At 41.0% G+C, this 24,000-nt stretch overlaps 1 protein-coding gene across 1 annotated transcript in view; it reads left to right on the top strand.

Moving 5' to 3' along the window:
• The first annotated feature begins 1,260 nt into the window (after window positions 1–1,260).
• LOC112247084 overlaps window positions 1,261–24,000 on the top strand; it is a 50,229-nt gene continuing 27,489 nt past the window's right edge. Inside the window, exons 1-5 of the mRNA XM_042322725.1 lie at window positions 1,261–1,360; window positions 1,911–2,164; window positions 2,374–2,518; window positions 22,289–22,588; window positions 23,511–23,771. Of these exons, the coding sequence (XP_042178659.1) occupies window positions 1,261–1,360; window positions 1,911–2,164; window positions 2,374–2,518; window positions 22,289–22,588; window positions 23,511–23,771 (1,060 nt within the window). The remainder of the gene's footprint in view (window positions 1,361–1,910; window positions 2,165–2,373; window positions 2,519–22,288; window positions 22,589–23,510; window positions 23,772–24,000) is intronic.

The following is a 24,000-nucleotide window of genomic DNA, read 5'->3' as shown; positions in this document are numbered from 1 at the left end:
GCTACAGTATAAGGGAAGATAGAAAACCTGTCCTTAGAGCGACTCTCATGAGAAATACACACTGAGTGTACAAAACATTAAGAACACCTTCCTAATATTGACTTGCCCTCAGAACAGCCTGAATTTGTTGGGCATGGACTCTACAAGGTGTCGAAAGCGTTCCACAGGGATGCTGGCCCATGTTGACTCCAATGCTTCCCACAGTTGTGTCAAGTTGGCTGGATGTCCTTTGGGTGGTGGACTATTCTTGATACACACGGGAAACAGCGTTGCAGTTCTTGACACAAACTGGTGCGCCTGGCACCTACTACCATACCCCGTTCAAAGGCACTTAAATCTTCAACCTCTGAATGACACACATACACAATCCATGTCTCAATTGTCTCAAGGCTTATAAATCCTTCTTTAACCTGTTTCCTCCTCTTCATCTACACTGACTGAAGTGGATTTAACAAGTGACCTCAATAAGGAATCATAGCTTTCACCTTGATTCAGCTGGTCAGTCTATGTCATGGAGAGAGCAGGTGTTAATCATTTTTTGTACATTCAGTGTACAGTATACCTTGACAGTAGGCTTACAGTGAAAAATTAGATTTTCCTGTATGAAAACATTATTGTGGTGGAACTGGTTACACTCATTACATTTGCATGTGTGTAGCTCCTGAATTGAGTCTTAATAATCCCACCCTTTTTTTCTGTAGCTTCTGAGGTGCCCACTACAAACATGGCAACATGAAAGCAGAGTGAGAGCTGTGGAGTTCACTCAGGTGACAGGAGCTATAACGATTGTCCTCCTCCTCTTCTGACGAAGAGGAGTAGTAGGAAGGATCGGAGGACCAATATGCAGCGTGGTAAGTGTCCATTTTAATATATAAAACTGAAAAATACAAAAATACAAAATAACAACGTGAATGAACAAACGAAAACCCGAAACAGTCCCGTGTGGTACAAACAGCCACAGGGAACAATCACCCACAACTCAAAAGTGAAACCAGGCTACCTAAGTATGGTTCTCAATCAGGGACAACGATTGACAGCTGCCTCTGATTGAGAACCATACCAGCCCAAACACAGAAATCCCAAATCATAGAAAAAGGAACATAGACAACCCACCCAACTCACGCCCTGACCATACTAAAACAAAGACATAACAAAAGAACTAAGGTCAGAATGTGACAGGAGCCTCCTACTACATCCTGCGGGCTGAGAACACCGACCTGTCCTTCCCCCGAGACCGAGGTGTCCTCTTCCCACGGGACCATGCTCAACCTCCAGGCGTACACCGACTACACTCTCAGTGTCATATCCGTCATCCACGGAGGCAGGAGCCAGCCTTCCCTCCTTTCAGTAGCAAAGACAGGTATTGTCCCTTGGACCTCACATTAACTGACTGTTGGGGAAAGAAAGAACAAACGAAAGCTAAGAAAGGAGAGTAGCTGCATACCTGATCTTAAAGCCCTAAGGGTGAGAGTTATCTATCCTGTATCCGGGGTAACTATATCCGACCCCTCTCCATGAACACAAATAATAAACTTAACTGGGTTGAGCACTGTGTTAGTCAGCCTATCGGGTTTCTTCATGTACCAAAACAATACAGCAGCAGTTTCATCCATTGTGGTTTAGTGGTTTGATGTTCTTTAGAGGCAGAAGAGATGAAGAGGGTCAGTCTCAGATCTCAGTCATGTAGTACATTGTAATTACACTCGCACAGTACCATCCCACCCAAAATAAAATATGCACTTTACAGTTTTGTTATATGAAAGTACACAGAACAGAAAATAGTACACTTTTTTAATTGAAATTGATAAGTAGGCTATCATACAATTACAATTTAAACCATAAACACCCCAACACAGACAAACAAATACACACCTCAAATAAGATGTCTCTTTGCTGTCTTTCTCCTACAGTGGTTGCAGCACCAGAGCTCAACTCCACCTCACCCAGCAATGACACCATTGTGGTGGGGTGGGAGCCAGTGGTCCATGCTGTCCTGTACACAATCAGCATCATCATGGAGGGCTCAGAAAGCAGGGTGAAGCTCAACTCCACCGACACCAGCGTCACCTTCCCTGGTCTGGAGGCTGGGACTACTGCATCAAGGGCAACTCCCGGGACCCTGAGAACAGACAGGGAGACAACTTCACTGTCTGCCAGATCACACGTAAGGAGGGGATGGGGGGGTTGGTTAGCAAGCACACACATTTTCTTCAGGAAATGCATCTGATCTAGTTTGATTTAACCTTAATTTAATCAGGCAAGTCCCTTGAGGTTGAAAATGAGACATGGTGATAGGGATAGGGTGGATGGAAAGAAATAGCACCAAATTGAACAGTATATTTGTCAACACATTTAGGTGTCTGTATTAATCAGTCCAACAACACCTGCACCCCTCCCCTCAGGGGCAACACCTGTTACGTGCTGGAGATCATGTGTGGAGACATCTACAAATTAGTGCTGGCCCCTCTCACCCAGGACGGAGCCATAGTCCAGTTCTGCCCACAGAGGATGTACTCAGGTACTGAATAGAATACCATTCAGGAGTTCTACATAGATCATCTAAAAGCAAAGGAAATGTATATCAATGAACTTTATCGAGCTTTGTAATGCACCATTATAATAGAGATTGAAAATGTAATAGATAGCATAAAGGCAAAAAATGAACAGAAGTGTTTTTGGTTAAATTCATATTCTTGTCTTTTTTGTGTGTTTGAGTACCTCCAATCTGTACTGATTATTCTTGCAATGCATTGTGTAATGAAACACAAGATGGCGGCAGGGCAGTTTTGCTGAACGTGTTGTGACACACTGTTTGTTTCAAGTGTTACAAATGTTTATTACTTAGCAAAACCGTTATAGGCTGTGAGAGTTGTTATTAAACAACAGGCAAAATCTTGTGCCCTTCCTGAAAGCCGAGAGAGAATACATCTGTGCTGTGACTGACGACCTAGACACGTTAGGCCGACTAGCCTTGGATACTCCTCAACGGTCAGGTTTTTATCAGTGTTTCGCCATTCTACCGGAGTCTTCTGACTCCGCTTCTGCCCCGCTGTGTGGTGGAAGCCGGAGGTTGGTATGTATCTACGCTGTGACAACGTCTAGATGCGCTCGGCTTCCTAGCCCAGGATACCCCTGTCAGGTGGACTAGCCACCAGTGATTAGCCGGTGTACTGGGCCCGCTTTGCCTCACTGTGCGGTCTGGACTAGCAGAAGGTACGTAATCATACGACCTCTCATCCGTTTAAATTCACAGCAATTTAAACTGAATTTAAACTGAAGTACACATGTCCCAAAGTAGCTCCCTGAGCCATCCAAGATGAACACAGTCAGAAGCTGAATAAATAGCCATTGAGTGGCAGTGGATCGAATTAGAACAGAGCATGTGCAGAACTGTGCAGAACTGAGCAACATTCATAGATGAAGACTTCCAAAAGTCTTGTGATAAAATTATTTATATTAATGATATAAAAAATGTATCGGCAAGTTAAAAGAGAACAATGATGGCATTATCAGTGAATTCTATAAATATTTTCAGGAGGATATTATTGCATTTATATTTAATGTTTTTAATGAGGCAATTGATTTAGGGGTCCTGCCTGTTTCCATGACACGTGGCCTAATTTCTGTAATACCCAAATCAAACAAAGATTCTATGATGTTAGACAATTGGAGACCAATCACATTAATGAACAATGATGGAAAGATACTTGCATCCATCTTTGCAGAAAGACTTAAAAAAGGTATTGACCAAATCATTGATGATACCCAGTCTGGTTTTATGAAGGGCAGACACATATGTAATAATATTCTACTAGTATTGGACTTGATAGACTACAATGAGCACATTAAGGAAGATAGCATTATTTTATTTGTAGACTTTTACCAGGCATTTGATACAGTTGAACATTATTTTCTTTTTGGTTTTGGTCAATATTTTCAAAGTGTAATTAAGACATTTTACAATAATAGTAACAGCTCTGTTAAATTAAGATTCGACATTAGACGTGGAATTTAACAAGGATGCCCAATTTCTCCTTTCTTATTTTTATTGGTCACACAAGTTATGGCACTTCATATAAATAAGGATAGTTTTAGGGGTATTCAGATACAAGACAAAGAGATAAAAGGTTCACAATTGGCTGATGACACCACCATTTTTTTTGAAAGATCATAATGAAGTCAAGAAAGCTATTGAGTGTATTAATGCCTTCTCACATGTATCAGGTTTCTCTCTGAATATTAGGAAATGTGAATTATTTGCGTGGAAAGATGTGACTTAAACTCAGTATGTAATATCCCTGTAAAAGATGTGATCACATATCTTGGTATTACAGTTAGCAAAGATCAGAAAGAAAGGGCCAACTTAAATTAATCTCCTATTGTAGAGAAAATTGAAAAGAGATTTAACTCCTGGTTATTAAGAGATCTTTCTTGATCTGGACGAGTACTTTTATCAAAATCTTAAGGTCTGTCCAGATTAGTTTATACCTCCCTTCCCTTGGATGTTCCTCTGTCAGTAACTAAAATGGTTAATACTAAATTATATAACTTCATTTTGACGAATAAAGTTTATTATTTAAGAAAAGCGGTAATATGTAGCACCCAAGGTGAGGGAGGGTTGATTGCTCTGGATTTTAAAACCTCTAATATAATATTTAAGATGAATTGGATACAAAACTATTTAAGAAATAAGGATTGCATCTGGAATATCATCCCTAATTTAATATTCCAACAAATTGGTGGTCTAGAATTCTAACTCATATGCAACTTTGATATGGGTAAAATCCCTATTAAGCTTGCAAACTTTCATAAACAAGTACTTCTAACATGGAAGCTCATGTACAAACACAATGTTTCCCCTCATAGGTAAACAATCTGGAATAATAAAGACATAAAATACAAAAACAAGTCTTTGTTTTTCCAGAACTGGTTTGACAACAACATTATTTAGGTTAAACAATTATTGAATAATGATGGACAACTGTATGATTATCCAGAACTTATTAGAACACACAATGTTACATTCACTCCTGAGGAGTATCAAACAGTTGTTAGAGCTGTCCCTAAAGGTGCTATTCTTCTTTTAGGAGAATATAACAGTACTCCAAGTGCAACTGTTGAGGATTTTGTAGCCTCAATACAATTAGAAGGAATTTACATTTTAAACTATAATGTAATAACAGGTATATAAGGAAACTATGTCAATATGTTACTATTCCCTCTGCTAAAATGTACTGGAATGCAGCCCTAGGACAAGTGAACTGGAATGCAGCCCTGGGACAAGTGAACTGGAATGCAGCCCTGGGACAAGTGAACTGGAATGCAGCCCTAGGACAAGTGAACTGGAATGCAGCCCTAGGACAAGTGAACTGGAATGCAGCCCTGGGACAAGTGAACTGGAATGCAGCCCTAGGACAAGTGACCTGGAATGCAGCCCTAGGACAAGTGAACTGGAATGCAGCCCTGGGACAAGTGAACTGGAATGCAGCCCTAGGACAAGTGAACTGGAATGCAGCCCTAGGACAAGTGACCTGGAATGCAGCCCTGGGACAAGTGAACTGGAATGCAGCCCTGGGACAAGTGAACTGGAATGCAGCCCTAGGACAAGTGAACTGGAATGCAGCCCTAGGACAAGTGAACTGGAATGCAGCCCTAGGACAAGTGAACAGGAATGCAGCCCTAGGACAAGTGAACTGGAACGCAGCCCTGGGACAAGTGAACTGGAACAAGGTTTTGTTGTTATCTGGTAAATATTGTATATCTAATTAGGTGAAAGAAGTATCATACAAACTCATTCATAGAATCTACCCTGTAAAGACCTTTATTATACACAGATTTAAAATAGCTATTGACAACACATGTTTATTTTGTGATTGTGACCCAGAGACTCTTAACCATTTATTTTGGGACTGCTCTTATGTCAGAAGATTTTGGAGTGAGTTCGAAGATTTTATTTTAAAAGAAACAGCTATTAATTTTAATTTGAGAGACTCTGATGTTATGTTTTATTTTGAACCAAATGATATGGACCCTGATTTAACTTTCATTGTTCATTTGTTTATCTTTCTTGGAAGATTCTTTGTCCATAAAATGAAGTGGGCAGAGAACAAACCCCCCTTCACATTATTTAAGATCGAATTTAAATATTATTTTGAAATGATCAGTAAATGTAAAAACAAAAAAGCAATACCCACCATAAAAGTATTTAACAAACTGAAAATGAGTCTTGATATGTAATACCCCTGTCTGTTAGGTTTATGTACTCGTGTTTGTCTGTCTGTTAGGTTTATGTACTCTTGTTTGTATATTTCTGTTTTTTTGTATGACAAGCTGACAAGGTACAAATCTGTCGTTCTGCCCCTGAACAAGGCAGTTAACCCACTGTTCCTAGGCCGTCATTGAAAATAAGAATTTGTTCTTAACTGACCTGCCTAGTTAAATAAAAGTAAAATAAATGTGTTGTGTTCATAATAAAGTAAAATAAATTAATATTAAAATGAGAACAGAGCATAACATGAAACATTATTCTGGGAATTTGGGGGTCAATAAAAACTCTTCCAACCCTGATAGGCTGAATAGGTTTTCAGCCATAGACCTTTACACTTGAAGTAACCGTAACGTCACAGGGGAAATGACACTTTCTATAAAATTGATGGTTGATATGAAACACTATTTCAGAATAAAATACTGACTCAAGCTAGGGAGATGTAAGATGGCGGACGGCGAGAACGCGATGCAGAAAGAAGGGTGTGAGGTTCAAACCCAAAACTGACATCTGTGAAAATACAAGCAGAGTACTTTATCCTTTGAGTCAAGTACAGAAAAGATAATTACACGTTATGCTCCTGAAAACCCTGAGCAGTCGACAGATGGTGACAGATGAAGAACCTGCGCCCACGGTGTTAGTGCTGTTTTTAATATACCATTTTGTTGTTGGATTTGACTGTTTCTTAGAGCTAAAGTTAGCAGGCTAGCCCCGTGCTAACTAGGTTACCTGGCTGTCACCGGCAAAGCTTGTCTCACGTCGCTGTTGGCTCTTGTAGCGGGGATGGCTGTTTCTGACTCGAGTGTAAGCGGACTCTTCTCATTTGGAAATGGACAGTGAAGCCATAAAAAGTGAAACCTGTTATCATAGTCATGGAAATTTAGTTTCCAGTCCTGTAGATTTCAGAAGCAGCAGAGACCTTACTCCCCCAACAACTTGAACTTGTCTACTGTCACGACTTCCACCGAAGTCGGCTCCTCTCCTTGTTCGGCCGGCGTTCGGCGGTCAACGTCACCGACTTGCTAGCTATCGCCGCTCCATTTTTTATTGATCCATTTGTTTTGTCTTGTTCCCTGCACACCTGGTTTTCATTCCCCAATCACACTGCATGTATTTATTCCTGTGAATTGTTTGTGTTACGTGTTAATTGTTGATGCACCAGATTGGTTTCCTTATTCCTTATGTTGTTCACAAAGATGTTTATTGTTAAACATAAATTATTGTGACTGTTTTGCGCGTTTTGCACTTTTGCCTATGGGCTGGAGGTTTTGACACAGTGGCGTCCGTCTGTTGGTTTCTCCTGCCTCAATAAACTCTCTGCTCTCCTGCACCTGACTTCGCTACCAGTACGCACACACCTGACATCTACAAAATATCCCTGTCTAAATTATAGTTTTTAGTAAGACCTGTTGTTGGGATGTGTAAAAAAATCTAAAGCTACTGATCTGACCAAATATACTGAGTTACATTTTTTTTTGTCTGGAAAAAGTAGATTTTTTTTCAACACCCCCATTATTATATGAACTGTTAAGGAAATGTATTGGGACATATCTGTCAGCAAAATGCAATAAAAAGTACAATCATGACATGTAGTTAGATATGAGGTGAAATGTTCCATATTTAAATCTATATAATGATTGTACATCATGCACTGTAACTGAAACTAAAATACCCACTGTTGATTATTCATTGGAAATGTAACAAACAAAGATGAACAACAATTAATAATTGAAGTAGATTGGGACCTTGTTAGTCAAGAGGAGCAACCCAGCAGACACAGAGCAACCACAGAATGTTGCCACAACATTGCCTCAAAGTTGTGTGGTGGCTGTATAGTATTGCATATTGCATCTGTCATTGTAAGCCCTCTGTGTTCTGTCATTTTTTCCCAGAATAAACAGTAAGAATAAAATGGTTTGGAATATGTATTTGTTTGGTTGTGTAAAACTGTTGCAATTTCCTTCACTAAAACCCATCATTGCATAATTCTTATTTTTTTATATTTCTAATATCATTTGAGAGATTGATAAGAGGTCAGACTCAGGGACTGTTATAGAAAATTCCCTTCCAAACCCATCCCGCTTCACTTCTAGCGCCACATTCCTTAACAATTCAATCACCACTCACTTCCCTTACACTCCCAATCAACAGCGGCAGGACTTCCTCTGACACTACCTGCAATAAATTGACACATTTCAGAAGGTCCTATGGGTACTCCACTGTGAAGCTCCACAGCACAACCTGGTTACAACCAATTCCAATATGTTCCTACCCTGTTGTTCTTCATACGGCTCGAACTCTTATCGCTTTTACATACAGTATTAGTCTAATCAAATGCCAATGAGCATTTTGTACACACATTAATGCAATAACTTCTAAGATAGAGTACTCTGACTTAAACTTCAATCAGATGAATTCAGCATCTCTCAGGGCCAGTAACCAGAGGGTTGTCAGTTCAAATCCCATGGCTGACGGGGGAATTTGTCAGGAGTGAGCTGGCAACCAGAGGGTTTCTGACATCAGAATCTCATGTGCCACCTGCTGCCGTTATGCCCTTGAGCAAGGCACTTAACCACTAACCTGCTACAGGGATGCTGTCTGCTGCTTATTTTATGCTTCCTTTAGCCTGGTGTGGTACCCATGTGTTGGAAATAACTCACATTGGACAATAAAGGTGTATTCTTGGATCTAATACAATGCCAACCCATTACAGAAGCATACATCAAACACTGAAGTATGCTGGGCACAGAGGACCAGTCATTTTGTCTACCATCCCAGGAGGAACATGTGCTGCCTACAGTTGTTTTAGGAATTAAGCTTCGATTGACGTGGTTCCCACGATGTACAATGGGAAACAGTACTGATTTGGATCCCTAATGCACAGTAAGAAATGATGCACAAGGTATAGACCCCTCAAACTAGACTCTGGACCTCAAAGCCAGTTCCACTGCATTCTTTACTTCTTTCCCTTTAATCAGGGACTGATTTAGACCTGGGACACCAGGTCACCAGGTGTGTGCAATTAATTATCAGGTAGAACAGAAAACCGTCAGGCTCCGGACCTCGTAGGGTAAGAGTTGAGTAACCCTGATATAGACTTTCACGTTGATACCAACAGAGGCCATTCAGAGAGAATACAGGAACACAAGGCAGTAGCAGCAGAGTGGTATCTCTTTATGATCATCATCGAAGCCACAGTACCACGTCCACACCCATATCTGGAGATCCACTGGAACCAGATATAACGCCCTATCAGAGAGCAGATTGGAGTTATATTGGATTGGAGAGTAAGCTCCTATCCAGAGGGTGTACTTGTACATCAAGCTGTCTCATGCTACAGAAACAGGAGATATGCTCCTTCCCTATGGGACATTCTGGCTCGGACAAGGATAACTTACTTATATTGTTCAAAGGGCAGCTCTGCCTCTAAGGCAGAAATGAATGTGACTGGTTATGTTCAGGCAAGTCATTTTTATTGGGATGGGATTTGAAACAGCCTCCATGTTACGCCCTCCGTCAACCACCACCATCCTGCCATCTAGTGAGCCTTTTGTTTATTTCACTCATCTTTCAGCCGTTAAGATTTATGATAAAATCACCATTAAAACAATAGTTACCCTCCAAAGTTATGCCCTTTTTAGGACTTGTCCAGTTATTTCAATCCCAGATACTATTTTACACTGAGTACACGAAACATTAGGAACACCTTCCTAATATTGAGTTTTGCCCTCAGAACAGCCTCAATTCATCTGGGCATGGACTCTACAAGGTGTTGAAAGTGTTCCACAGGGATGCTGGCCCATGTAAACTCCAATGCTTCCCACAATTGTGTCAAGTTGGCTGGATGTCCTTTGGTTGATGGACCATTCTTGACACACACTGGAAACGGTTGAGCATGAAAACCCCAGCAGCGTAGCAGTTCTTGACACAAACCGGTGTGCCTGGCACCTACTACCATACCCCATGCAAAGACAAATGTTTTGTGTTGCCCATTCACCCTTAATGACACACATACACAATCCATCTCTCAATTGTCTCAAGGCTTAAAAATCCTTCTTTAACCTGTCTCCTCCTCTTCATCTACACTGACTGAAGTGGATTTAACGAGTGACATCAATATAACTCAGTGTATAAGGGGACTATGGTAATAAAATATAGGACTTTTGTGGCGTTTTATTATGACAACCATTAATAATGAAAACAATATTGTTGCATCACAGACATTCACTATGGGACCCTACACTGTGATCCGTACTGGTGTCTATAGCAGGACCGGACAACGCAAGCTCATAAAATAATACAGTGGGAAAAAAGCAAGGTGTTTAGCATCACTTGTTCTTATTCACGATTCTTGGAAATTGCCCATTGTATAAGCCTGGGTTTGAGTTTCCTTGCTGGGTTTGTGGGACATATCCCCTTTCATGTTGACTTCCTTATTTCTTATGCACAGTCAGGAACTAAGAGGTGATTGCCCTTTATTCTCTGGTGATAAAATATCCCTTTCAACACAACAAAAGACACCCGGGGGGATTACATTTTAGTCATACAAAATCAAACTTTACTAAACTTTGTATCAGAAATAGCAACATCATCCGTCCATAGCCGGTGGTGAAATTAGTTGCCATAAAGGCACATATTGACTGGCAATCCAAAGACCTGATTTGTTCAATCCTGGCAACGTGACATACATTGTCAAGTTATCTGTTTGCGAGGAGTCCCAATTCCCAAGTTTGCCTACTTTCCTTGGGTTTCACCGGCACCTGTCTCCTTTCTAAACCTGGCCCCTCCCTCTGCTTTATCTCTGTGTTGCAGATCAGCCTCTCTGTTCCCATGTATTGTTTCCTGGACGAAAGAAACAACACAGGGTAGAAAACAGGGCCAATGTGAATTTAGAGCCATACATTCTCGCTTGAGGTGTTAGAGCCTATATATATAGAGTACCAGTCAAAGGTTTGGAAACACCTACCCATTGAAGGGTTTTTCTTTATTTTTACTATTTTCTATATTGTAAAATAATAGTGAAGACATCAACACTATGAAATAACACATGGAATCATGTAGTAACCAAAAAGTGTTAAACAAATCAAAATATATTTTATATTTGACATTCTTCAAAGTAGACACCCTTTGCCTTGATGACAGCTTTGCACACTCTTGGCATTCTCTCAATCAGGTTCATGAGTTAGTCACCTGGAATAATGCATTTCAATTAACAGGTGTGCCTTGTTAAAGTTAATTTGTGGAATTTTTTTCCTTCTTAATGCGTTTGAGACAATCAGTTGTGTTGTGACAAGGTGGGGGGGGTATATAGAAGATAGCCCTTTTTGGTAAAAGACCATGTCCATATTATGACAAGAACAGCTCAAAAAAGCAAAGAGTAACGACAGTCCATCATTACTTTAAAACATGAAGTTCAGTCAAAGAAACACAAGCTATGGACATCTGTCCTTTGGTCTGATGAGTCCAAAGTAGAGATTTTTGGTTCCATCCGCTGTGTCTTTGTGAGACGCAGAGTAGGTGAACAGATGATCTCCGCATGTCTGGCTCCCACCGTGAAGCATGGAGGTGTGATGGTGGGGGTGCTTTGCTGGTGACACTGTCTGTGATTTATTTAGAATTCAAGGCACACTTAAACAGCATAGCTACCACAGCATTCTGCAGTGATATGCCATCTGGACAATGACCCAAAACACACCTCCAGGCTGTGTACGGGCTATTTGACCAAGAAGGAGAGTGATGGAGTGCTGCATCAGATGACCTGGCCTCCACAATCACCCGACCTTAACCCAATTGAGATGGTTTGGGATGAGTTGGAACGCAGAGTGAAGGAAAAGCAGCCAACAAGTGCTCAGCATATGTGGGAACTCCTTTAAGACTGTTGGAAAAGCCTTCCAGGTGACTAACTCATGAAGCTGGTTGAGAGAATGCCAAGAGTGTGCAAAGCTGTCATCAAGGCAAAGGGTGACTACTTTGAAGAATCTCAAATATAAAATATGTTTAGATTTATTTAACACTTTTTTGGTAACTACATGATTCCATATGTGTTATTTCATAGTTTTGATGTCTTCACTATTATTCTACAATGTAGAAAATAGGAAAAATTAAGAAAAACACTTGAATGAGTAGGTGTGTCCAAACTCCAAACTTACAGACTGGTACTGTATATATATATATATATATATGTATATATATATATATATATATATATATATATATATATATATATATATATATATATATATATATATATATCAAAAATTAATAATACAAAATATATATATGTACAGTATATACACACATATAAAAATATCTTTTAAAAATGTATTTCCCCCTAACCCAACCAACCCTCCCCTAATTGGAGTAAACTAATGGACAACAACACTTAGGCTTCTACTGCCAGCCTATACATACTATATACATTTTACAGACACAATGTATTTTACAATAGTTATCACAACAGGTTGTTTGTTTTCTGGGTTCGGTCAACTGCGGAAGTGCCATAGTGTCTCTATACAGTGGAGATGGAGGCTGATGTGAGTCAGGATACACAACAAGTCTTATGTAAACATTTGAGTGATACTGTATTGTACAATGCATTCAGAAAGTATTCACACCACTTGTCTTTTTCCACATTTTGCTAAATTACAGCGTTATTCGAAAATTGATTTAAAAAAAAATCCTCATCAATCTAAACACAATACCCCATAATGACAAAGCAAACATAGGTTTATATACATTTTTGCAAATGTATAAAAAAAATAAAAAACATAAATAACTTATTTACATAAGTATTCAGACCCTTTGCTATGAGACTCGAAATTGAGCTGAGGTGCATCTTGTTTCCATTGATCATCCTGAGATTCCTGCTACGCCGCCAATTGATTTAATTGACTTATTTCAGTAATTAAAGGGCTTTCTGTATAATAAAAATTCAAATCAAATCAAAGTTTATTAGTCACATGGGCTGAATACAACATGTGTAGACCTTACAGTGAAATGCTTACTTACGAGCCTCTAACCTACAATGGAGTTTACAAAATACGGATAAGAAGAAGAAATAAAAGTAACAAGTAATTAAAGAGCAGCAGAAAAATAACAATAGCGAGACTATATTTAGGGGGGTACTGGTACAGAATCAATGTGCGGGGGCACCGGTTAGTTGAGGTAATATGTACATGTAGGTAGAGTTATTAAAGTGACTATGCGTAGATGATAACAACAGAGAGTAGCAGCGGTGTAAAAGAAGAGGGGGGTGCAATGCAAATAGTCGTGGTAGCCATTTGATTAGGTGTTCAGAAGTCCTATGGCTTTTGGGTAGAAGCTGTTTAGAAGCCCCTTGGACCTAGACTTCGCGGTCCGGTACCACTTGCCGTGTGGTAGCAGAGAGAACAGTCTATGACTAGGGTGGCTGGAGTCTTTGACAATTTTTAGGGCCTTCCTCTGACACCGCCTGGTATAGAGGTCCTGGATGGCAGGAAGTTTGGCCCCAGTGATGTACTGGGCCGTTTGCACTACCCTCTGTAGTGCATTGTGGTCGGAGGCCGAGCAGTTGCCATACCAGGCAGTGATGCAAACAGTCAGGATGCTCTTGATGGTGCAGCTGCAGAACCTTTTGAGGATCTGAGGACCCATGCCAAATCTTTTCAGTCTCCTGAGGGGGAATAGGTTTTGTCGTGCCCTCTTTATGACTGTCTTGGTGTGCTTGGACCATGTTAGTCTGTTGGTGATGTCGACACCAAGGAACTTGAAGCTCTCAACCTGCTCAACTGCAGCCCTGTCGATGAGAATTGGGGCGTGCTCGGTCCTCTTTTTTTCTGTGGTCCACAATCATCTCCATTGTCTTGAGATGTTTCTACAACTTGATTGAAGTCCACCTGTGGTAAATTCAATTGATTGGACATGATTATTTATAAAAAATATATATTTCACCAGGTGGGCTAGTTGAGAACAAGTTCTCATTTACAACTGCGACCTGGCCAAGATAAAGCAAAGCAGTGCGACACAAACAACAACACAGATTTACACATGGAATAAACAAACATACAGTCAATAAAACAATAAAAAAGTATATATAAAGTGTGTGCAAATGAGGTAAGATAAGGGAGGTAAGGCAATAAATAGGCCATAGTGGCGAAATAATGACAATTTATTAATTAAACACTGGAGTGATAGATGTGCAGAAGATAAATGTGCAAGTAGGGATGCTGGGGTGCAAAGGAGCTATTTACAGATGAGCTATGTACAGGTGCAGCGATCTGTGAGCTGCTCTGACAGCTGGTGCTTAAAGTTAGAGAGGGAGATATGAGTCTCCAGCTTCAGTGATTTTTGCAATTTGTTCCAGTCATTGGTAGCAGAGAACTGGAAGTAAAGGCGGCCAAAGTAGGAATTGGCTTTGGGGGTGACCAGTGCAATATACCTGCTGGAGCGCGTGCTACAGGCGGATGCTGCTATGGTGACCAGTGAGCTGATATAAGGTGGGGCTTTACCTAGCAACAACTTATAGATGACCTGGAGCCAGTGGGTTTGGCGACGAATACGAAGCGAGGGCCAGCCAACGAGGGCATACAGGTCGCAGTGGTGGGTTGTATATGGGCTTTGGTGACAAAACGGATAGCACTGTGATAGACTGTTGGAGGCTATTTTGGAGGCTTTTTTTGGAAATGACATTGCGGAAGTCAAGGATCGGTAGGATAGTCAGTTTTACGAAGGTATGTTTGGCAGCATGAGTGACGGATGCTTTGTTGCGAAATAGGAAGCCGATTCAAGATTTAATTTTGGATTGGAGATGCTTAGTATGAGTCTGGAAGGAGAGTCTAATCAGACACCTAGGTATTTGTAGTTGTCCACATATTCTAAGTCAGAACCATCCAGAGTAGTGATTCTAGTCGGGCGTGCAGGTGCGGGCAGCAATCGGTTGAAGAGCATGCATTTAGTTTTACTAGTATTTAAAAGCAGTTGGGGTCCACGGAAGGAGTGTTGTATGGCATTGAAGCTCATTTGGAGGTTTGTTAACACAGTGTCCAAAGAAGGGCCAGATGTATACAGAATGGTGTTGTCTGCGTAGAGGTGTATCAGAGAATCACCAGCAGCAAGAGCAACATCATTGATATAAACAGAGAAAGAGTTGGCCCGAGAATTGAACCCTGTGGCACCCCCATAGAGACTGCCAGAAGTCCGGACAACAGGCCCTCTGATTTTGACACATTGAACTCTGTCAGAGAAGAGGTTGGTGAACCAGACGAGGCAGTAATTTGAGAAACCAAGGCTATTGAGTCTGTGGATAAGAATGTGGTGATTGACAGAGTCGAAAGCCTTGGCCAGTTATCGATGGCAGTTATGATATCGTTTAGGACCTTGAGCGTGGCTGAGGTGCACCCATGACCAGCTCGGAAACCAGATTGCATAGTGGAGAAGGTACGGTGGGATTTGAAATGGTCAGTGATTTCTTTGTTAACTTGGCTTTCGAAGATTTTAGAAAGGCAGGGCAGGATGGATATAGGTCTATAACAGTTTGGGTCTTGAGTGTCTCCCCCTTTAAAGAGGGGGATGACCGCGGCAGCTTTCCAATCTTTGGGGATCTCAGACGATACGAAAGAGAGGTTGAATAGGCTAGTAATAGGGGTTGCAACAATTTTGCTGATTATTTTAGAAAGAGAGGGTCCAGATTGTCAAGCCCAGCTGATTTGTAGGGATTCAGATTTTGCAGCTCTTTCAGAACATCAGCTGTTGGCCGGGGTAGGGGTAGCCAGGTGGAAAGCTTGGCCAGCTGTAGAAAAATGCTTATCGAAATGATCCATTATCATAGATTTATCGGTGGTGACAGGGTTTCCTATCCTCAGTGTGGTGGGCAGACGGGAAGAGGTGCTCTTATTCTCCATGGACTTTATAGTGTCCCAAAACTTTTGGGAATTAGTGCTACAGTATGCAAATTTCTGTTTGAAAAAGCTAAATGATGGTCATGAATAAATGTTATCACAAAAAATAATGAAACCATGTATAACTAAGGCACTGAGTTATTGGTCCCACTCAAAATGAACAACAAATGATGGATGTTTTATTACAACTACACACTGTATATGATTCACAAAATAAATTATAACTACATGAAGGGTCCTTACAACTGATAGTTAGCCAAATTTGGCATAACCCTTTTGCTACACTTAATATATTCTGAATTACTAATGGTTTACGAAGCATCTTATATAGGAATTATAAAGAGTTTATGAAGGCTTCATTATTAAACCATAGTGGGACTGAGGTGTTGATAGTGGCCAACACTATAGCAAGTCCTCTGACTAGCAGGTGACTACATTTCATACAATATAAGATACTTTACACCTCTATGTAATAGGACAAACCTCTTATTTGGAATCATTAAGAGCCCATGATAATTTCCTGCCCCTAAAAGAAAGATCATAGTACTTATTTCTTTATTATAATTTAATTATTTAGGCGACCTATTGTGACCATGGTCTATATTCCAAGGGAGACCTGCATGACAAAACCAAGAAGCTACACAATCAAGGCAGGATCATAGGATACACACAAAGAAAAACACAAAAAACTATAATCATAAAAAACAACCCAGTTCCTCATCGAAGAATCTGTTCCTCTACCAACAATCTGAATTGCCCAAAAGGCAGCAGTGCATCCAACTGAGTATTCTGAAGATTGTTCCATAAGTGAGGTGCCCAGAAACTAAAAGCTATAGGCTCAAAATTGTAATCCATTGTGCTAAATCAGGTATTCCCAAACTGGGGCACGTGTACCCGCAATGCCGTCAGGGGTACGCCAAATAAAAATGTGATTCACATTTAAAAAAATATGTAGCCAAACGTAGCAGCTGCTCATTCCGTTTTCTCTAAAATGTATTAATGGTTAAAAAAAGTAAGGCCGGTGTCCATAGAGACACATACCAGCTCTACTGGTAGTACTGCTACTTCCAGCAGTACTACACCTGCACCTGTCCACGACAGGTTGTTCTGCTTCCACGAGCACATCCAGTGCTAACATCAGTAATTCTACATTTGTTGTTAGCCCAGCTAGCATGGACACTGACAATTGTGAATCTGATGCAGCCGAAGAGCTACTGCCCCCTGACCCGGGAAAGCACCAAACAACAGACAGGGACATTAGACCATCGAAGAGGCACAAATATGATGAGAACTACATTGATCTGGGGTTCACTTATATTGGGAGTAGTGCCTTTCCTCAGCCACAGTGTGTTATATGTGCAAAAGTACTATCTCACAACCTTCACTATTGGGCAGACATATAGAAACAAAACATGACCATTTGAAAAATAAGCCACAGGAGTTTTTTGAGCAAGAATTAAGACGACTTTCGAATAGTAAGACACGTATAAAAGCAACAGATACCATTAACAAGAAGGGTAGAAGCGTCTTATATGGTGAGCTACCAAGTGGCTAGGACAGGCAAGCCCCATACTATTGTGGAGGACTTAATTCTTCCTGCTTTCGCAGATATGGCTGGGACAATGCTCGGGGAAAAGGCCCAAAAAACTATACAGACAATCCCTTCATCAAACAGCACCGTTTCACGTCGCATCAGTGACATGGCAGGAGATATTTTGAAACAATTACTGCTTCGCATACAAGCCAGTGAATTCTATGTGTTGCAGCTGGATGAGTCAACAGACGTGGCGGGCTTGGCACAGCTCCTGGTATATGTCCATTACTTTTATGGGGGGTCAATTAAGGAAGACATCCTCTTCTGCAAACCACTGGAAACCAGGACAACACGAGAGGATCTTTTTAAAGAACTTGACAGCTTTGTGACATCAAATGACTTTGGTGGTCAAGATGTGTTGGTATCTGTACTGATGGCACAAAAGCCATGACAGGGAGACATTGTGGAGTGGTAACGCGGGTGCAAGCAGTTGCTCCCGACACCACTTGGGTACACTGCAGCATCCCCCGAGAGGCTCTTGCTGCCAAGGGAATTCCTGACAGCTTGAAAGACATTTTGGACACTACAGTGAAAATGGTTAACTTTTAAAGCAAGGCCCCTGAACTCTTGTGTATTTTCTGCATTATGTAATGGTATGGGCACCAACCATGGAAAGCTTTTACAACATACATAAGTGTGCTGGTTATCAAGGAGCAAAGTATTGACACATTTTTTAAAATTGAGAGACGAGCTTAAAGTTTTCTTTACTGACCATCATTTTCACTTGTCTGACCGCTTGCATGATGACGAGTTTCTCACACGACTGGCCTATCTGGGTGATGTTTCTTCTCGCCGGAATAATCTGTATCTAGGATTGCAGGGACTCTCCGCAACTATATTCAATGTGCGGGACAAAACTGAGGTTATGATTAAGAAGTTGGAGCTCTTTTCTGTCTGCATTAACAAGGTCAACACACAGGTCTTTCCATCATTGTATGATTTTTGTGTGCAAATGAACTCAAGCTTACGGACAATGTCAAATGTGATATTCCGAAGCACCTGAGTGAGTTGGGTGTGCAATTACACAGGTACTTCATAAAAATTGCAACAAGCGGTTCTGTGAAAATTTAATTTAATCAGAAGCTACCGACAGATTTCTGGATAGGGCTGTGCTCAGAGTATCCTGCCTTCGTAAATCTCACTGTTAAGACACTGATGCCCTTTGCAACCACGTATCTATGTGAGAGTGGATTCTCGGCCCTCACTAGCATGAAAACTAAATACAGGCACAGACTGTGTGTGGAAAATGATTTAAGACTGAGACTCTCTCCAATACAACCCAACATTGTAGAGTTATGTGCATCCTTTCAAGCAAACCCTTCTCATTAACCTGTAGTGAGTTATTCACAATTTTCAATGAACAAATAAGGTTTTATATGTAAGATGGCTAAATAAAGAGCAAAATTATTGATTATTATTATATTGTTATTTGTGCCCTGTTCCAATAAGAGCTATTTGTCACTTTCCACGAGCCGGGTTGTGACAAAAACTCACACTCATTCTTATGTTTATTAAATGTATCGTATAGTGTGTGTGTGGCAGGCTTACAATTATGTCAAAAAACAATATTTGAGATTGCGCTGACCCTGGTGCTAGAGGGGGTATGCAGCTGGAGGTTGAATGTTTGAAGGGGTACTGGAATATAAAAAGTTTGGGAACCACTGTGCTAAATGAATACATGATGATTGTGAGAAAAAACCATCTATTTTAGAAATATTGAAATCATTCAACATAACACATTGAAATATACCACATAGTAGCGCATAGGTTGCAATTACACAGGCTGACCAATTCTGATATTTTTTTTCACTAATTGATCTTTGACCAATCAGATAACTCTGAAAAAGGTTTGCTGTGAAAAGATCTGATGTGATTGGTCAAAAGACCAATTAGGGGGGAAATAAATATCAGAATTGGGCTGCCTGTGTAAACGCAGGCATTGTGGCATCTATGGATGCGTTTAGACAGGCAGCCCAATACCGATCTTTGTTTCACTAACGTGTCTTTTGACCAATCAAATTAGCCCTGAATAAGATCTGATGTGATTTGTCAAAAGACCAATTACTGGAAAAAAAATATCATAACAGTCTAAACATAGCCTAAGTGGAATAGAAAAAGTCACAGTGTGGTGAGAACAAATCAAATGTAAATACTGAACATAATATAGGTGTGTGACAAATCATGAAGGGGATGCATTGATTATTATGCAACCAAACTGATACAGAAGCAAGGAGAGAGATACCAGCCTGCTGTATCCTTCCAATAGAGCTGAGCCACCCAGTCTTTTTTCTCATCCCTCCCTCGTTCCCTGCCTGCGCCGCTATCTTCTCATGACACCTCTGTGCCCAGGGCGATCAGGAGGAAAGCTGGCCCCATTTGGGGCCTACTGATTGGTTCCCACCTAGTATGTGCGCTTTAGCTCAAAAGAATCCAGAACACCTTTTATATTTGACTCCCATGTATACTAAACTAATCAGGATCCTGCAGTCATTGTGAACAATGGGATTGGTAGGAGCAATAGGTTTTTCTTTAGTATTGGTATCTCTAACACAGGTAAATATATCTTTTTCTTGGAATATACTTTTTTGTGTGCAAATATAACTTTATATTATATTGTTTTGTCAAATGAATGTTGGAGTATAATTCACTTATTTTGGCTGTTTTTCAGATATCATACACAAAAGCACAAGGTAAGTCTCCAGCTATATTATTAGTTGATGGACTTTGAATAAAAGGAAGATGTGGATGTCAAGCAGTCAATAATGTTTATTTATTCATAATATTTTTTATATGATTCTGTGTTCAAATGTTCAATCTACAGAAAAAGTGTAACTGAAAGATTTGACACAATTTGGGGGAGATGAACTTGAAAACGTATTGTCATCCCCTCAGGCAATGATGCGTGATAGAGTATTGAGATGTCTACTGATTTACTCATCAATCAATTCTACTAGGCTATTCTCTCCTAGATACCTTTTTTTCTATTGAATTTTACTCAAACTTCTCTCTCTCTCTTTCAGTATGCAATATTACATCAATAACATCTCCAGCTGCGTCAGCACTTCTGGTGAAATGGAACAAATACACTGGAGCAACAAATTACTTTTTGGACCTTCGGGTAATAAATGCGACAGATATAGCACCTGTCGTGGTAACGCTACCAGCTACCAGTACAGAAAAACTGGTCCAGGGCCTGAGACCTGGAACCTTGTATAGTGTTACGGTCAAAGTGTTCCAGTTCTACTATGTTATGTGCTTGAAAACACAAGTGGCCAAAACAGGTAAGTATCATTCTCCACCGGAAAGCAAAGTTGTGATAAACATGAATTTTAACCAGTAAACTCAAATATTTCATTTAAAAAACGTGTGCTATTTATCAAGCCTAGTCTTAGGCCCACCATGGCAACAAATATTTTCCAAATAAATGTTTTGCAGATTTACGCATGGACTTTTGCGCATGGACTGGTCTACTGAGCAATATTCTAGAAATTCTAATAATAGCTTACGTTGCCCCCTCTTGTTACTATTTTAGTTCCCGACACCTCTCAGATAACCTCCTCAAGGGCATTATCAAGTACTTCAATCCAAATAGAATGGGTGCGCGTGTACACCGCGGACCATTATCACCTGTTGATGGAATCAAAGACCATGGTAGAGAGGCTTAATTTGACCTTCACCAACATGAGCGCTGTGGTCCAAAACCTGCAGCCTTCAACCGTCTACGACTGTTACATCTACACCGCAAACCAAGCTGGTCTTGGAGCGAGAAGCAGAGTGAGGACCATTTCTACCTGTGAGTGAACTATTTTACCTCGATTAACATTAGACTACATTCTGGTTGTGGGTAAACTGGTTGTAAATGCGAGGTCTAAAGGCAGCGTACTCTAGCTTAAATGTTTAACGTTTCAACTTTAGCTTTATACTTAAGGCATTCAGCCCTCAACTAGCCTACCACAGGTGAACTCTAGTCAGCGGTCCATTATAGGCCTACATGACCGTTCATTTGTCCCTCCATAGTGATCCAACCGCCAAAGGGAGTTACAGCCAACCAGATTGGAAATAGTTCAGTGCGCCTCTTCTGGCAGCCAGTGGAAAAGGTTATTCTTTACGAGGTGACGGTTACCGACCTGGATGAACCAGACCACGCACTGTTCAAGACAAAAGTGTCACAAAACCAACTGGACATAAGGGATATCCTGCCATGTTCCTCTTATCAGATATCAGTGGCTTCTGTCAACACCTTACTGGAGCCAGGAGAGCCTACTGAATACACATATACTACAAACAGTGAGTAAGCTTTTATAATCCGCTTTAAAATGAGTCATTACTGTCCGATAAACTAGGTATTTTCAGACCTACTGTATATATATATATGTATATATATTTAAAAATAAAAAATGTAATAGCAAACAATCCTCAAAAAGGTTTCTCCTTTGCACTGAACTGATAGCCAATAAGTAAATATGTAATTTTCAAGTAGGCAAGCACCAAATGATCCTCACATTCACATGAACCAAATCCAGTACTTATGAAAGCATTATATGCCATTTTCAGCATTAAGTGCTGTGATGTCCATATCCGTGGAGTACAGCTGTACCAGTGGCACAGCCATGGTGTCCTGGGCCAGAGTGTTCGGAGCAGACTCGTACAGAGCAGTTGCTACCGGCAGCGGCAGGACCGTCCTATCCTGCACCTCTCAGGGCACAGAGTGCCAGATCACAGGGGTGGGCTGCGGAGATGACTACATGGTGCAGGTCACCGCTGTGTCCAAGAGCTGTGAGAGCAAAGTAAACGCCACCTCACACTTTGCCACAGGTAAGGACACTGAGACCAAGGAGGCATACTTTTGGACAGGTGAGACAGTGAGACACTTTTGACATACGTAGGACACCTGGAGACAGGTGAGACACAGTGACACAGGTGGGACACTGATTGAGAAAAGGGAAACACCAGGACCCACAATAAAGTGGACCCACAATAAGACAGAGGAGGACAGAATGGAGGGCAACAAACATTCTAGAAGGCTGAACGAATGGCACTCTTACACTTCTGACCCTTGAATCCCTCCAACCGGACACACAGCCATGCTCTCCCCTACTGTAGGCTACAGCTTAACCAACATCCTTTCTCTCACACAGCCTCCTGAGGCTGCATTGTGTACCAGGGCTTAGCTGCTGCAGATCAAGGGCAACAAACAACTGTTGTTCCTCACAGGATGTACAGTACACCCACTGTACAAGTGATGTGTCCAACAAAGTGCTTTACCTGAATTCACTTATTACATCAGATTTGATACATATTACAGTTCACATATGATGACAATACAACATAGTGTATAATGCAAAGTTGTAAACAGCCTTCTTTTGCTGTTTTTGTTAGGATAATATCGGAGGTCATATGGGAGTAGTTTTTTCCCTTCCTGCTTTTCCATGGTCCTCTATGTCTGTTTATTTCTTATTCACATAGACACAGACCACACCCACACATTACTGCATAGGCATCATCCTTGAGAACTAGGTCCTCTATTGAGCTGCGAAGTCATGTTATATTATATTCTGTAACCTATTTTAGAGAAAAGCAGTCCCTTTGTAGAACTCTATACCCCAGTGGTTTGCTGTAATCTTAAACATCAGGGTTTTGATGTTTCTCCCTTTTCTCTCTCTTCTCCCATTCTTCACTCTCTCTCTCCCTCACTCTCACCCTCTCATATTTCTCTCTCGTTTTCCCTCTACCGCTCTCTCCCTCCCTCCCTCCTCCCTCTCTCTCCCTCTCGCAGTCCCCTGTCCTCCAAAGAATCTCAACCTGTACCGTGAGTGTTCCAGCAACGTGATCATCTTCTCCTGGGCTGCCACCAACAACACGGCTCACTACAGGGCCAAGGCCGTGGACTCAGAGGGAGAAAACATGGACTGTATGACCTTAGACACTTCCTGTTTCTTCACCAACACTGTGTGTGGCCGTCACTACACCTTCACTGTCTACTCTGTCAGTAGTGGGTGCAACAGCCAGGCCAGCCCACCAGTAGCAGTCCGCACCGGTACGACCACAGACACACTCACAGGCTGCTTCTGAAATGGCAACGTAGTCCCTATATAGTACGTTTTACATTTTAGACATTTACCAGACCCTCTTTTCCAGAGCGACTTACAGGTAATGCATTCATCTTAAGATACTGTAGCTAGGTGAGACAACCATAAGTAGAACTTTTGACAAGGGCCCATAGTTTTTTCATTATGAGAATATAGTAGACTATAGTAGACTATATA

Source organism: Oncorhynchus tshawytscha, linkage group LG05, assembly GCF_018296145.1.
Source record: "Oncorhynchus tshawytscha isolate Ot180627B linkage group LG05, Otsh_v2.0, whole genome shotgun sequence".
Lineage (NCBI taxonomy): Eukaryota > Metazoa > Chordata > Actinopteri > Salmoniformes > Salmonidae > Oncorhynchus > Oncorhynchus tshawytscha.
The sequence above is the reverse complement of the archived record's forward strand: the minus strand, read 5'-3'. Positions and strand labels throughout refer to the sequence as shown.